This window comes from Podarcis pityusensis, assembly GCF_964106645.2.
Source record: "Podarcis pityusensis genome assembly, chromosome: 1".
Taxonomy (NCBI): Eukaryota; Metazoa; Chordata; class Lepidosauria; order Squamata; family Lacertidae; genus Podarcis; species Podarcis pityusensis.
This window is the reverse complement of record NC_138028.1, coordinates 64,777,069-64,792,210: the sequence shown is the minus strand read 5'-3', so window position 1 is coordinate 64,792,210 and position 15,142 is coordinate 64,777,069. Positions and strand designations below refer to the sequence as shown.

Here is a 15,142-nt window from a genome sequence, read left to right as displayed (position 1 = left end):
CCTTTAATGAAAGTACCTTTAATCTTCACTTATAAATTCCAGTCATAGGGAGAAACTGCAAATGAGATAGGAGACTCGTATACCTGAATGCAAGTAGAGGGGCTGTGGGAGATTTTGCCTTTCCTACAGTGACTTGCTTGGATCTTGTACACTGATTGCCAGGTAATTTTGGCATGGTGCCCCTCACTACTTTACTTTGACTGTGGCTCACTGCTGTACCTGGATTACAAGTTCCTAAGTAAGTTCCTATACTTAGAAGGGCTTTAGGAACACAGGAAGCTGCCTTCTACCAAGTCAGATCATTGGTTCATTTAGCTCTGTATGGACTACATTGAATTGGCAGTAGCTCTCCAGGGTATCAGCGCTTCCTGGAGACTTTCTACATCCCAAGTATGTACTATATCAGCACCGAGCCAGTATCTCTATAATCCTGTATGATGCTTTTATGAGGGGAAATGCTCTCTTTCTATCTATCTCTGCTGTACTGCCTAAAAAGGCCGGGCAAACTAAAAATAAATAAATAGGTCTTCTTATTTTCAGTAACATATTTTAAAACCTCTGAGGTGTTTACTTCTTTAGAAACATAGTTAAAATAACAGTTATATACCCATAAGGAAGCAATGCATCTAACATGGTGCTCAGTTTCATTATTCTTAAGAAAAGATCAGAATTGCATCCCAGTTTGGACTGCATGGGGAAGAACAGTGACTAATATTTCATTGTTCGGCTAGCCCAGTATTTCTTTAAACTGTGTGGGAAGCACCTGTCCCCGGAGGCTGTTAGCTTCACCTAATGTGCCTGACATGCCTAGGTCTTCACTTCCTTATCGAGAATGGCAGAGTGACAGCAAGAGAGAGAATTTCAGATCTGCAGGACTTGTGTGTCTGCAGAATTTGTGTGTGACAAAATGCTACCCGCTTGCTTACCAAAAGAAACAAAAAGAATGTGGCTATTACTTTGTTCTGTTACTTTAATATGTACTGTTACCGTCTATGAAGTAACATAAATATGTGAATTATGTTATAAGGAGAGACGGTTTTAGTTTACTCACTTTTATTTCTTAAAGTCTTTTTTTAAAAAAAATGATATTTATTGAAAATTTTTAAAATTACAGAGAAAACCACAGCAGAAAAAGAAAAAAGAGAAAACAAAAAGAAAACAAACCACATCAAACAATGCAGATTCAAAAAACAAAAATACACCACAAACAGATGAAAACAAATCCATCATTCTCGAATCCTCAACTTTCATTACCTTCTTTCTTTGACCTCCTCCTCCTCCCTTTTTTTGTATCCTAGTTATTAATTATCGCAGCAAATCCTTTCCATATTTCATAATATTCTGTCATTACATTACCTTAATCTATTTTCATCTTATCTTATAGAAAACCTTAAAACTTAAAACTTAAATCTTATTTTTACCAACTTCTCATAACCATAATATTCTTACCTAATTCTTTAAACATTTTTGCTAGAGCCAAGTAATTTCATTCCAACATTTTTCTAACATTCATCAATTTTATAGAACAATCCTAATAATAAAAAAAAAGAAATAAAAACAATCCAATCTTCATCCAGCGTCCTTTCCTCCTGGTCCCGGGTTTTGTCAGTCCTTTTTATCCCATTGATCTAGCGCATTAACCTGGTAACCTTATATCCGAGGCCCTTAAGTCTCTTCCATGTCCCTTCCGCGGCTCTTCTTCATATTCTCCTTTCACTCGTGGGAACTCCAGCTTAGTAATGTTTTTGACCCTTTTCAACAAATCAGCCCCTTTTCCAAAGACCAGACTAAACTCCATGTGGTATTTGAAAACATGTTTCAGAATCCCTCCAAAATTAAGAGCCCCCACAGCTCCAAACATCTCACGGCCCATTGCCAGACTTGGAAAGTCCAAACATCCCTGCATAGGTCTATCCAACCCCCCATTTCCAAAAAAGTCCAAACTTTATCTTTCCAAATCTGGCTTTTTCCAAGTTCATTTGTCAAGTCCAAAAGCTCATGTTCCTGCTGGGCCACAGCTCCCTCCATCTCTGGCGCCCAAGATTCAGCAACATCCTCTTCTCTCATCTGTTCTGTCAGGGCACACTCCTGATTTGATTCCTGGGTGGGCTCCATATAGTTTCCCACTGCCTGTTCAAAAATTCTGACCGCATTAGTCATCAAATCCGTCTTCTCATTTAACTGTTCCAGTAGGGCATTTGTTTTACAGAGAGCACACCACAGAGCTTCTGAATACATTGTCCTACAAGGTCACAGGACTATTCCCACGATTGTAATCTGTAACAGCTGCAAGCTCCCTGGAATTAGTTACAGTTTCACAGTCTCCCTCTAGGGGGAAAACTTCTATTTGTTCTTTCTTTTAAGTACAAATCTAGCAACAAAGTTTCCTTTTTGAGATATTTTGTCAATATTTGTTCCTTTAAAATGCGAAAGGGAACAGTGGAATCACTATGTTTCTCTTCTTGCTATCTGTCAAAAAACGTTTGTCTCTGGTCAATGAGCTTCAAACGTCAGTCCTGACACCGCGCTCCAGGTTCAGGACGGTGGAAAGTTACTTTACTTTAAATTCACTTCTGCAGGTTTAAACAGTCCGAAAAAGATCCCCCTTCTTCTCCTGCTTCCGAGGGGGGTTCAACAATTTTAAAATGATGAAAGTTAATCTTTTAGAAGCTATTTTCTAAGCTCTAGTTTACGTTGTCTTTGCTTTATTCTGTCTACAAAGAAATGGAAGGCTGACTTCCTGTTTAGATCTTCCCGTTTCAGTGCCAAGTTGAAGTAAATTTTAAGTCCAATTCCTTTCTGCTCGCAAGTTCTTATTTAAAGTCCAATTGTCCGAAATTTAAGTACTCACGGGTGATTACTTTAGAAGCCAAATTGTCCCAGGAAAAAGGCAGCGCTCTCCGGCAACAGCTATGCGGCTTCGCTCCACGGAAATAGCAGTTGACTCTCAGCACCGCGCCACTTCCCCCTCTTCGCTTCGGAGCCCATTAGTGGGTTCCTTTGCGGGTTGGGGGGGCGCTAAGGGTGCCCGCCAAGTCCCATGGTCACAGGCTTCATCCGCCTGTGATTTTTGAAAGGGTCCCCGCTTCGCCGTAGCGGAAAAGACCCGTTTCGCGCAGAGCTAGTCCCTCCAGATCAGAGGGAGTCCGCCATTGCCGATGGCGCCACCCCGGAAGTCTATTTCTTAAAGTCAATCAGCCACTTGAGAGGATCTTCCTTTATGATTCTCCATGTCAAACTGCCTTTGCCTAATTATGACGAAAACTTATGTAAATGTATATAATTCCAAGACTACAGCATATAACTGCTTGGCTGTATTTTATATGTTTTAGAGACCCTGGCAATGTTTGCATAGTTTTGTATATTTGGTTGTGATTTGGTTTGGATAGACTCCACTCCACTGAAAATGTCTAATCTCTCAAGCTCAAAAAAGACAGAGGGAAGAAAGTGAATCCCATTGGGTTCAAGATAAGGCCAAATCGAACATGCACTCACATTTCATGGAACTTTGATATGGCTTGGTGAATTGGTAGGGTGTAGAGTTTGACTAAGGCAGCCCTGTCACAGCACTGACGTTGGAAAGTTCAGGGTTGGAAAGAAGTGCCCCCATTGCCCTTGTTCATACTCAATGCTAAACCAAATCAGGTCTTATTGTAAACAACCAAACATGCAAGTCATGGTTTGGCTTAGCATGTCAACCACAAGTAGGACGAACCTAAACAAATAAATGAAATATCACCCTAACCTCCCCACAAACAAATGAGAAGGACACATTAAAATCTGTGGCAAAAACCAAGCTGGGAGTTCTGCTAGGACAATCCTGTGCTAGGGCTTGCTTTTAAAAAATGGTTTGGGGAGGGAAAGAAGGAGCAGTGTGTGGGGTATCCCAACATGCTCAGGCATGCCAGGAGGGAGGAAGAGATCTATATGTTGTCTATCTGCATGTGAGAGAAAACAATGTATGTATTGTGAGGGGAGAGGAGAGTTGCACTTGGACAGAGAAGGAGATATCTATGTGTGGTCCATGGGGTCTTGAAGAGTCGGACACGACTAAACGACTAAACAACAACAACCAAATGTGTGGTGTATATCTATTTGGCTACGGTGAGAACAGGATGCTGGACTAGACGGACCACTGGCTTGATTCTTAGGTTCTTAGGTGTTTTGTATGAGAGAGAGAAAAAGGGGGAGGTATGTATAAATGTGGTGTGGGGGGGAGGGAGGGATACATAAATGTGTGATTGTATGTATTTGAGGTGAATGAGTGAATGAGAGAGACAGGGAGATGCATGTGTGTCTGTATATGTATTGTGAATGTTTGCATGGGTTCTTTGCATGTGAAAGACAGAATGGGGATTGCTTTATTGTATACTTTCCCTGATACCAGGTAATGTTTCCTGCTGTTATAAGAGAACAAAACTATCATTATCAGTATATGGAAAAATCATTTTGGTGTGATTGCTACAAACAGGACCAGCAGGACATAGTGTTGACTTTCCTTGATAATCCTGAGGAAGAGCAAGTGCAAGCACCAATGATTCTGCTCTTTCTAATTTTGTGCTAGGCCACACCCCAACAGCAGACATTTTTTTGCTATGCAACACATCCCACAGTAGCCATTTTGTGACAGGGACTGGCACCAGTCTTAATTTTTAAAGTCTTTGAAACTCAAATTAAGAAACATCATATATAAAATGTTAAGCAATTCCATTTTTATTGTGTTTTTATTTTTATTATCAACTTTATAATTAAAAGGTCATCATAGACTCAACAGAGAATGACAGACCCTCCAAGTGTCCTTATTTTCCAGGGACATCCCTGATATAGAGAAGCCATCCCAGTTTCTGATTTGATCCTGGAATGTCCCATTTTTCTTAGGGTGTCTCTATTTTCATTGGATGCATGTTGGAGGGTATGGAGTTATCCAATCCCTGACCTGTCTGAAGACAATCTGGTATAGGGAAGTTTTTTCATGTTTCATGTTTTTATTATGTTTTTATATATGCTGAAAGCTGCCCAGAGTGGCTGGGACAACCCAGTAAGATGTCTATAACTATTAAAATTACCATTATGGAATGGGACGTCCCTATTTTCATCAGATAAATGTTGGAGGGTGTGAAATGAAGGAGAGGGCACAGGAATATGGAGAGCAGGGTAGGAGAAACATTTTACAAGTTCTCAAGATGTAAGTACCATCACCAATTTTTTTACAATTTTTTTTACTGAGTATTAGTAGTGCTAGGGACGTGGGTGGCACTGTGGGTAAAACCTCAGCGCCTAGGACTTGCCGATCGCATGGTCAGCGGTTCGAATCCCCGCGGCGGGGTGCGCTCCCGTCGTTCGGTCCCAGCGCCTGCCAACCTAGCAGTTCGAAAGCACCTCCGGGTGCAAGTAGATAAATAGGGACCGCTTACCAGCGGGAAGGTAAACGGCGTTCCGTGTGCTGCGCTGGCTCGCCAGATGCAGCTTGTCACGCTGGCCACGTGACCCAGAAGTGTCTGTGGACAGCGCTGGCTCCCGGCCTATAGAGTGAGATGAGCGCACAACCCTAGAGTCTGGCAAGACTGGCCCGTACGGGCAGAGGTACCTTTACCTTTTACCTTTACCTATTAGTAGTGCTACACATTGCTGCTAAAAGATAGTCCACAGAGGAAATACCTGTGCAGTGGAGATACAGTCTGTTGTAGCAGCTTTTTAAAAAATCTTAACAGAGGTCTGGTATAGTGCTGGTAAGAGGGGCAGGATTCAAAGAACTGAAGAGAGGAAGGGGGCAGGTCCTGCTTTGATTATGGTAGCCTATTTCTACCAAAGATAAATAATGCAAATGGGCCACAATATTCTTGAAGAAAATGTATGAGAGAAACACTATTTGTCCTTGTCAGTAATAGTATGCAAATCTGCTATTTCCCCCCCTACCTGTTTATTAGAAGCATGCTGATTTGGGCTGGTGTTCACCAAGGTAATTATTACGTAGAGTATCATGCTCAGATTACATATTGCACTTCATTTTATTTCATTATGAGATTTAAGACAATGTAATTGTTACTTGATAGAAGACAGAAAAGGTCAGCTTTAATTTTAAGTTTTAAAAAAGCTCTATTCCTTTAACTCTTTTGTATCTTGTTTGTTGAATTCAATCTACAAACCACAACTCCTTTAGAATATGGGAAGAAAAAATAGTACTTTAGAAACATAGAAACCTGCCTTCTACTTTGGTATTGTCTACACTGACTGGAAGCAGCCCTCCAGGGCTTCAGCAGAGGTTTCTCCCTGTACTACCCTCTGGGGACTGAACATGCTGAGACCTTCTGCATGCAAAGCTTGTACTGAAACACAGGCCTTCCCTTGTTTGAATGTTTTGACAAAAGGAGGGGAAAAAATGTCTTCACTAAGGCATTATACACTGAGATTTCCTTTGAAGCATCATGGCAATTGAACCCAAGTGTGGAAGGGTGTTTGTTTCATGCCGCCGAGTTGGCAGAAAGGACAAAGAAGCTGCTCAGGGGCTACAAGGGAAGCTGGAGGTGCTGAAGAAAGGGCCAAATGACACAAGACACAAGCTTGCCTTGCACCCCAAAATGACGGCTGGTTTCCGTCAATTGGTTACCACACCCCACCTTGTGCCACCTGTTTCTGTGTTGTAGCTCTGAACAACTTGCCCCAAACTCTAGCTGCCCATGCACAAGACTGCATTGTGACATCCTCTTGTTTCTTGAACCGCTACCTGTTTTCCTACCTACACTCATCATGGCGCAATGGGTCAGTGTGTCTGGCTGTTAACCAGAAGGTTGGTGGTTTGAGTCCACCCAGGGATGGCTGTGGGCTGGATTCTTGCATTTCAGGGGGGTTAGACAAGATGACGCTCAGGGTCCCTTCCAAGTCTACAATCCTATGTTTCTGTGCCAAGCTGCCTTTCCTCAGAAACTTTCCCTACCTGACACAGTTGTCCAGGCTGTCTGTTGTTTAATTGTTCTTCAGCTTGAAGATAACAGAAATTGCCACCCTGTTTCTTTCCTTTCAGTTTTCAGTCAGGGTCAGTTCCATCATTTCTACTACTTAAGAGAGGACAGTTGTATTTTGGGCATTGGGTGGCTGTGGGCCCTTTTCCCACTTCTAACTGAACCCTTAGCAAGTGGGAGGGAGGACTACTAAGCTTTGTGGGTAAGGGTTTGCAAGATTAGAAAATTCAAGAGAAATGCATTTTCACAACTATGGAGTTATATGTCCCATGAAGCAATATTGAGAAGACCACAATATTTCTGTTGTCCCTTCCATATCATTTGTAAGTTGTTCTCTGATATATAACATCATTTTCCAGGGACAGTGCCTGGCCAAGAGCAACCCACAGTTGAGGCTGCAGCATCTCAGAATATATACATTCCAGTCCTTGAGTGATTAACCTCCTTCCCAATGACTGAAGGGTAATTGCTCACTTCATGCAACAATATTGTAAAATAAAAATATGTTATTAGATCGGAAGGGTGGCCTGCAATCTATACTGGGTCCTTCTGTGATTTCCACACTTCCTGGATGGACAAATTGCTTCTGATTTTTGTAGAATTCTTTAATGCGATTGAGTAGTCTGCCTTTTGCTAACATGCTTTGTGGCCTAGCTATGACATATACATTATGGGCAGGCCATAGTAAGCCAACACCTTAGTTTCCATTACATTAAAAATACAGTTAAAAGCAGAAATAAATGTACTCTGTAGCCAGATATAGCTCTAATTGTCATGATTTGAAATATTGCAATCCTTCAGGATCTTAGTAAATTTATCCTTACAGATTTCTTTGCTTTTCTGATAAAGTTATAATTATTCAGCAGGGACTTATATTTAAGTATAATAATTTCTACTCATGAGCTAGCAGCCCTTAATGCTCGTGAAAGTTTAGGGCAGTTTCATAGTGAACACCATTTGTGGCCCCATTTTTACATAATTGCGTAGATTGCCACAAACAATTAAGCAGAAATAGAAATAAGGCATCATTCCTATGCAAACTGTCCTGAGAGCAAGACCCACTGAACACAGTGGGACTTACTGTTAAGTACATGCATGAGATTGTACTATAATTAGAATGCCCCCCCAATTTACTTACAAAGTTCAACAAAAAACAATAAGCACTGAGATTTGTCCGTATTGAGTCAGAAGTGGTAAAATGTTGGGTAATATTTATTTACTTAAAATCAAATATATATCCCCCTTTACTGCGCCAGGGAGATAAGAGCAGTCAGTAAAACATTGCAAAATATAAACAAGGGATAGAAAACAGTCAAAATCACAGCAGTCCAGATAACTTCAGATGAAACTATATAGCTAGTGTTTCCTTTGCTTCTTTATAATCACAGAGAGTCATAGCATACCTATTGATTATGGGGTTAAAAAGTATGTCACTTTGTTTTTAGCCTTGCCTTGTCCTTTGCACGCATGCTTGAAAAAGAGAGATTTGACAGCTATCTGGGGCACAAGGAGTTCTATTTTACTTCTTCGTGAGACATCTGGGGAAAAAAGCAATTATGTTAGGGCTGTCTGAAATAAAAAAAGAAATAAAACAACATTAAGTAGAATTAAATGTGATGCAGCTTTTCAAAAGAAATGCCTCTCAACCGTACTTCCACGAATCGCTGTTTCCACCTAGTGGCTGCAAACGAGAAATGGTGGGTTTAAATTACAGATGCTATTTGAAAACACAGGCAGAAACCGAAAGAGAAGAGAATGCGCCACTAAGGGCAGGTTTCATTTTAGGCACTTATACAGTCATTATATTGTTACCTATGCCAATGCAGCTCACAGATTGTCAGCTTTTCATTTATAAAACACAGTTTTCAGGGGGCTTGAACTTAGTTATTAAAACTCATACTGCGTTGAAGCCTGGCAGCTTAATCGCTCTTTCAGGAAAAGCCGTGTGGTGCGCGCTGCAAATGTTCGTCAACAATAGTGCCCAAGACCTAGCAGAATTCCCACAAGTCTCCTGATGTGCAACTGGATCCCCAAGAGTCTTTTGTTCAACAGGATGGCAGTGACCCCCCCTCCCTTCCCACAGTTCTATAAGCAAAGAAAATAGTTGTCTTTATCTTTAAAATAAAAGGAACTAAATCACCAAGAGTTTTCTAGCTAGGCAGTGTGCTTTGCACTGACATCTGCCATGGGTGGGGGGTGGAAGAGAAGAGACCCAGCACTTGAAAATCAAGATGCTATATACTGAGCCTCTGCTTTGTGTAGGTGCTTCTATTTCTGTGTCACTATAAAGCACAGACAAGGTTATTCCCTGTAGTTTCCTCCCACCACACCTCTTTATTAAGAGACAGGCAGAGAAGAGGATAGGGCTGCATTGTTGGGTATGAAGTGTGTGTGTGTGTGTGTGTGTGTGTGTGTGTGTGTTTCAACGCCCTTCTTTTTGGGAGGGCAGAGGGGAAATTAGTCCTTTGGGGATTAATTGAAGAGGAGTTAATTGGAGTGTGATCTGAGAGGTAATGAATTGATGGTAAACTAATTCAAGGAGAATCAATTTGCAATGCTCTGGCTTGGAAATTAAATTGTTTTGTTTGTGAAATGTGCATTGCATTACAGCAGCGAATCCAATACCAAAAGAGTGGTTGGGTCTCATACCCCACCTCTGCCTTGTATTCAGTCTGTGGCTTAGGGCAAGTCACTTGTCTCCATGCGGTGGTGGCCAGTGATATGCCTCAAGGAAGCTGATAAGGACATGAAAGCAACAGCATTCCTCTCATTTGGCAGAGGGAGAGGAGGAGGAATGGTCTGTGTGTGTGTTTGTTTGTGTGTGTGTGTGTGTGTTGTGTGTAGCTGCTTGATCAAGAGAAATGAGAAACGGCACTAAGTATGGTCATATCTCACACTTTGCTGCCATGCTGCCCATCTCTAAAATCAGTACATTTTCAGGAATCCTTCTACCTGCTTCATTCCTTGATCATATAATTCAAACAAGACAACTTCAAGCAATGGGCTGTGAAGGTGGCTTTTTTAAAAAAACAACGAACCTGTTTTATTTATTTATTTGTATAACAAACTAGGATTTTGGGGAAGTGAAACTGAATGCTGATAATAGGTATGCCTTCCAGCAGCATAGAGAAACAACAGGAGGAACAGGGAGCAAAGGAACCCAAGACTTCCTTCAGTTTCATTCCAGCTCGTTCATAGTTATGGACCAAATGGAGCTGGACTGGGATTTCATGTATCCTGCCTTTCTGAATCAAAAGAAGCAACTAGCAATAAAATCCAAATCCATTGTAAAAGACTAAAATAGAAAAACAATCAAATCAGTATCTGTTAAATTAACTAAGCAGGAGTAATGAAGATGAAAGCCAGCAGAGGGAGGAAAAAAACCAACCAACAGAGCAGCCAAGTGCATATATATATATATATATATATATATATATATATATATCAGGCTCAAACATGGACATTATGACATCAACTTGGGAATGTCCTAGATCTAAGAGAATCCAATCAAAGGAGCTATAATTTAGCTGCTCAAGAATTGCTCCCAGTCAGAAATGTATTTGTTAAGAAAACAATTGCTGATACTTCAGATAAGAAAATAGACTCCTTTTGTTCCGTTCCAGGTGGGCCATTAAACATGGAGGAACAAGTAAGCCTGGTCAGTGGAAACAGTCAAAAGTGGACAATCCTTTGTGGAATAAGTTGACCTATATGTGGCCTGTGCTTCCAAATGGAGAACTAAACCAGGTAATTTGGTAAAGTGCAACCCACACATGTGCAGATATGTCCATAGCTATTTGAGTACACTTAAAAAGCATATCTCTGTGCTTACATTTAAAATATACACTTGCAGATACACACTAATAGTGTGAAAAACATTTACTATGTTAATTGCATATTAGAAATGATGTATATAATTACTAAGATCACAATCCAGAGAGTTTCACTAGGCATGAATTTGATCATTCCTCACACCTAACCATCTCCTTTCTCCTCCCCAGCAAACTCTTATTGTTTTGATTGTCCAGAATATACGCACCATTGTGCGTAATTCTTTTCATTAAATTCACTTTAACAGAGGCCAAGTGCCATTTTGCTGATTTCTCTGCTTAGTTCCATATGTCCGGAAACCAGTGCTAAAACATTTCTTTTGCTACTAATTTGTTGCATACATTCATGGTCTGAAGCAAATGCTTAAGGTCAGCACACGCACAGTATTTTTTTCTTGTTCTCAACTGAGTAAACTGTCTAAGCAAATTTGAATGTACAAATATTTCTAAATATTAAGGTTGCAGTGCATGTAGGATTATCTAATCAAGCCAGTGCAATGGGCAGAGCAGTTCTCTTGTGCCCAGTCGCACAGTAGTGGCTATAAGCTCTCAGTAGTCTGACCTATGCCCCACCCATCTCTTTTTTCCCCTTTTGAGGTAAATAATGCTGGATTGATTGATTTCCATTGGCTTGGGCACCCTTCCACTAGAGCAGAGGCTGGAAGAATGTGCTGTATCCTAACTCAAAAGAAACGCCATGGTGCATCTGCAAGCACAACCAGATTCTGCAACAAAACATGTTTCTCCCGCATCCGTCTCTACAGTCACAGCAGGCGCTGTAACCTTCCAACAGTTTGACTTCACCCCCAAAGGAACACTCCTCTGCTGTCTCCCAAGACAGATAGATGCCAACAACCAGCCCAATGGATTCAGGATTTAGATTGTACCATAAGACAGTTTAGGGTGAAGATTTCCTTCAGTGTTCCATAAAATGATCCTCTATGATCTAACTGATCCTTCAGTTCCCTACTTCCTATCTCAATTCTTTAACCTTTGGTTGAAGACTAGCTTATATACTTTAAAATTAAAACAAATAGCCTCCAGCAAGCCCTTATTCTCATAGTGTCAGTCTGCTCCCTAGCCCTGCAATATGGAGTTACTGAATTGGTATGCATATGTGTGAAATTTGGTCACTCTTAGCTGTTGTAATTCCTATAACTGGAATAAACGCTTTGTTTATGTTTTGAAAGGCTTTTGACTGGCCCATTGAAGGCTTGCTGATTCCAAACAGCCCTCCCTTGAAGAAACCTACTGGTAAGAAGTCAGACAGCTACATGCCTCTGAGACTCAGAGTTTTGAAAAATGGAGAACAGGACAAAAGCAAAGCCATCTTTGTTCTTGGACCCGACTGTACAACTGTGGCTAAAAAACAGTAAGAAAATTATAGTTAATTTTCATAATCTAATGAGCACAGTAAAGTTTTTGTAATTTGTAATTTCCAAATCTATTACTGCTTTCAACTTTATATTTGAAAAGTTGCCAACCTCCAGAAGTAGCCATCTATTTTACTTTGTGGTGGTAAAGAAAACTCATTCTGAACACTGACTTAGTTCCCTGTGGTTACATTTCAAAGTGTATGATGCCACTGGGCTGGCCATGCTCATGTGAATGTTATCTCCACCTGGAGACTGGCTACAAGGCCATCATAAAAATTCTGGCACTTTTTTAACAGCTGCAGTTGTGCAGATTTTGGCAGCCATGTGTCCACTACAACTAGTATGTTATCACAACAAGCTTTCAAGCTCACTGCTTGATACCATGGATGAGCTTATAGGACCCACCCACCTGTTTCTTTGGAGATGCTATGGAATTATTATATAGGAGGATGCTGTTGAGATCTTCTGTGGCTCCTGGTGTGTGAGTGATTGCTGGAAAGAGAAGAGAGAGTCTAAGCACCTGACTTACCCATTCCATTTTTTATCCACTGGCAAGCCAGTTGGGTTTTTATTTAATTTCCCCTGTCTAGTTGGGAAGAGCAAGCTTGATTTTTAATATCTGGAGTTGTCCTAATTGCCATCCCCTTCCTCAGTCAAAGGAGAGCAGTTTGCATTTAGAAGGCCCTTTGGGTGACCCTGGAGGAACACACCAAAGGGAGTTGTCCCATTGGAGGTAGACTAGAGGTGAGGGTGCCACCCTTTTTACTCCTCCTCAGAGCATTGTTTGCATTGTATTGCTATATGAGGCTTAGATGTGCTGTTTGGCCTTACATAGGAGACCATTGGGACCCTGGGAGTTGGAATCCCTTGGGTGGGAGGATTGGAAGTTTTATGTCTGCAGTGTCCCAGGCGGATGATGGGATGGAGAATGCCTGTGAAAGAAGTTCAGCTGGAGATTAATTGCTGTGAGGTGCCCTTTTAGTGTGTACTGGCAATAATAGGTCTGTGACTGGGTTCTTTGTTTGCCTGAGTACCTGTGACCATCTTCAAGTGAGTGGATTTCAGGCAGAAGGTGCCTGGTAAGAAGAGATCTTGAAGGGGACACAGTAGCACAGCCTATCTCTATGACTGAGGAGAGGAACAGGCACAGCTGAAGGAGGGAATGCCAAAGGGAGGATTACAGGTGCTTACATCCTGTTCCCCTCACCAAGCCCCAATCTATGTTTGATACACTGGGTGCTCTACCTCTGTGCCTAAAAGTCTGGTAGTGATATTGTTAAATGATAATCCATGATTTAGTTGTGAATGAGCAGGCAGACCTGGGTGAGGAAGCAAGAAGAGCCAGACCTAACCCATCTCTGCCCAACTGAGTATTTGGTGCAAGCCAGACTGGAGGGGTGGGCTGAGGGAGTTGCTGTGGTCCACAGGAGTTCACACTCCATCACCGGGAAACCTCTCATTGGAACAGAAAATGAGGGTCTAAATCTGGCGCTGGGACAAAGAGACAAGCTAGGGATGCTGTTGGTGTACTATCCGCTCTGCTGCCCAACAGCCGCCTCAGCCAAGCTGGCCAAAATGATCTCCAAACATGGTGTTAGAAGAACCCAGGACAGTTGTGCCGGGTGATTTCAGCATCTACACTGAAGATGCCTTGGGTCCAGTTCAGGCCTCTGTGGCAACCATGCGACTGTCTCAGGTGGCCATCAGCCTGACACACACACAGCAAGGCATACACAGAACTTGGACTTTGCTTCAAATGGGAAGAGAGAAGCAATCTGGAAGTAGGTAGGGTGAATATTATCCTCTTGCCATGGTCCTGCCACTTTAATAATGTAACCCTTTTAATGACTGTGTCATATAGTTTTAAATGTTTTTATATTGTTGTATATCACCCATATGTTTTCTGTAAGGGCATAATATACATACATACATACATACATACATACATACATAAATGCATCACCAGGATTACTGAAGAAACTTGTCTGCAGTTGCTCTGATCAAGTAGGAAAGATCTGAGTGTTGAATCACAATCTTACACGTTACTTGTATCCTTATTGGATATGCACCCATATTAGCAACAGGTTGCTGTCTGCCTACATCACACTGGATTAAGAATGGAGTGTGTACAACCCAACAGATAGGGGTTAAGACCACCATATACTTAAAGCACATTTTCCTCCCTCATAATCCTGGGAAATGCAATTTGCCCCTTACAACGTTAGCACCCTTAGGCAAACTACACTTTTCATTTTGGCAAGGGACAAGATGAGTTTTAAATGTCTGGCATGCATTAAGGCTAGATGTGCACTAGGTAATCCAATTCTTGTGGTAATGATGGGAATGTGCCTTCCAGTAGGTCTTGCAATGGTAACATTCTAATGGTAGCACATTTTTCTGTTTTCAACATGTAAAAAAATGGAAGGAAGACAACTGGAGATAGGCTGAAGTATATAAATTACAGGAATGATTTAGAATCATGTCCCTAGCAGATTACAAGGTTGTAAAGAACTTTTACGGACACATAGCTTGCCTTTTTGCACAATAATTCCCACAGAGTTTCACTTGAAGCTGTTTCCATATTTGTTGGATGCAACATATCTGTGAATATAAATTATATCTATTTGGATAAACCGCTTGAAAACAGTGAGCATTATGCTTGGAAAGAGCAGATTTTGTATGTTCATTTTATATAACAGGACTTTGAATATTCATATAGCAGTGAAAAGCTTTGATGTAAAGAATAAGTTAAATACATCGTTTCTCACATTGTTAGCAGAGATGTCACCTTTTGACCTTTCTTTTAAGGTTTTTAGAACATCTGATACTTTTTGATAATGGTTTAATATTACTTTTTCAGATTGATTAAATACACTTCATACATCACTGAACAATGAGTAGCATTCAGATCGGCTGTCCACTGAGCTGCCTGCAAAAATGATAAAGTTAAAAAAATAATCTTCAAAGTAAAGTCAAG

The 15,142-nt window shown here is 41.1% G+C and overlaps 1 protein-coding gene across 9 annotated transcripts in view; it reads left to right on the top strand.

The window, feature by feature from the left end:
- DCDC1 (doublecortin domain containing 1) overlaps nt 1–15,142 on the top strand; it is a 266,837-nt gene that overhangs the window by 196,136 nt on the left and 55,559 nt on the right. For all 9 annotated transcript variants that reach the window (XR_013979717.1, XM_080982413.1, XM_080982412.1 and 6 more), the window contains exons 20-21: nt 10,583–10,706; nt 11,980–12,161. Coding sequence is in view for 8 of the 9 variants with exons in the window: in XM_080982413.1 (XP_080838539.1) it covers nt 10,583–10,706; nt 11,980–12,161 (306 nt within the window). In the remaining variant the exon portion in view is untranslated. The remainder of the gene's footprint in view (nt 1–10,582; nt 10,707–11,979; nt 12,162–15,142) is intronic.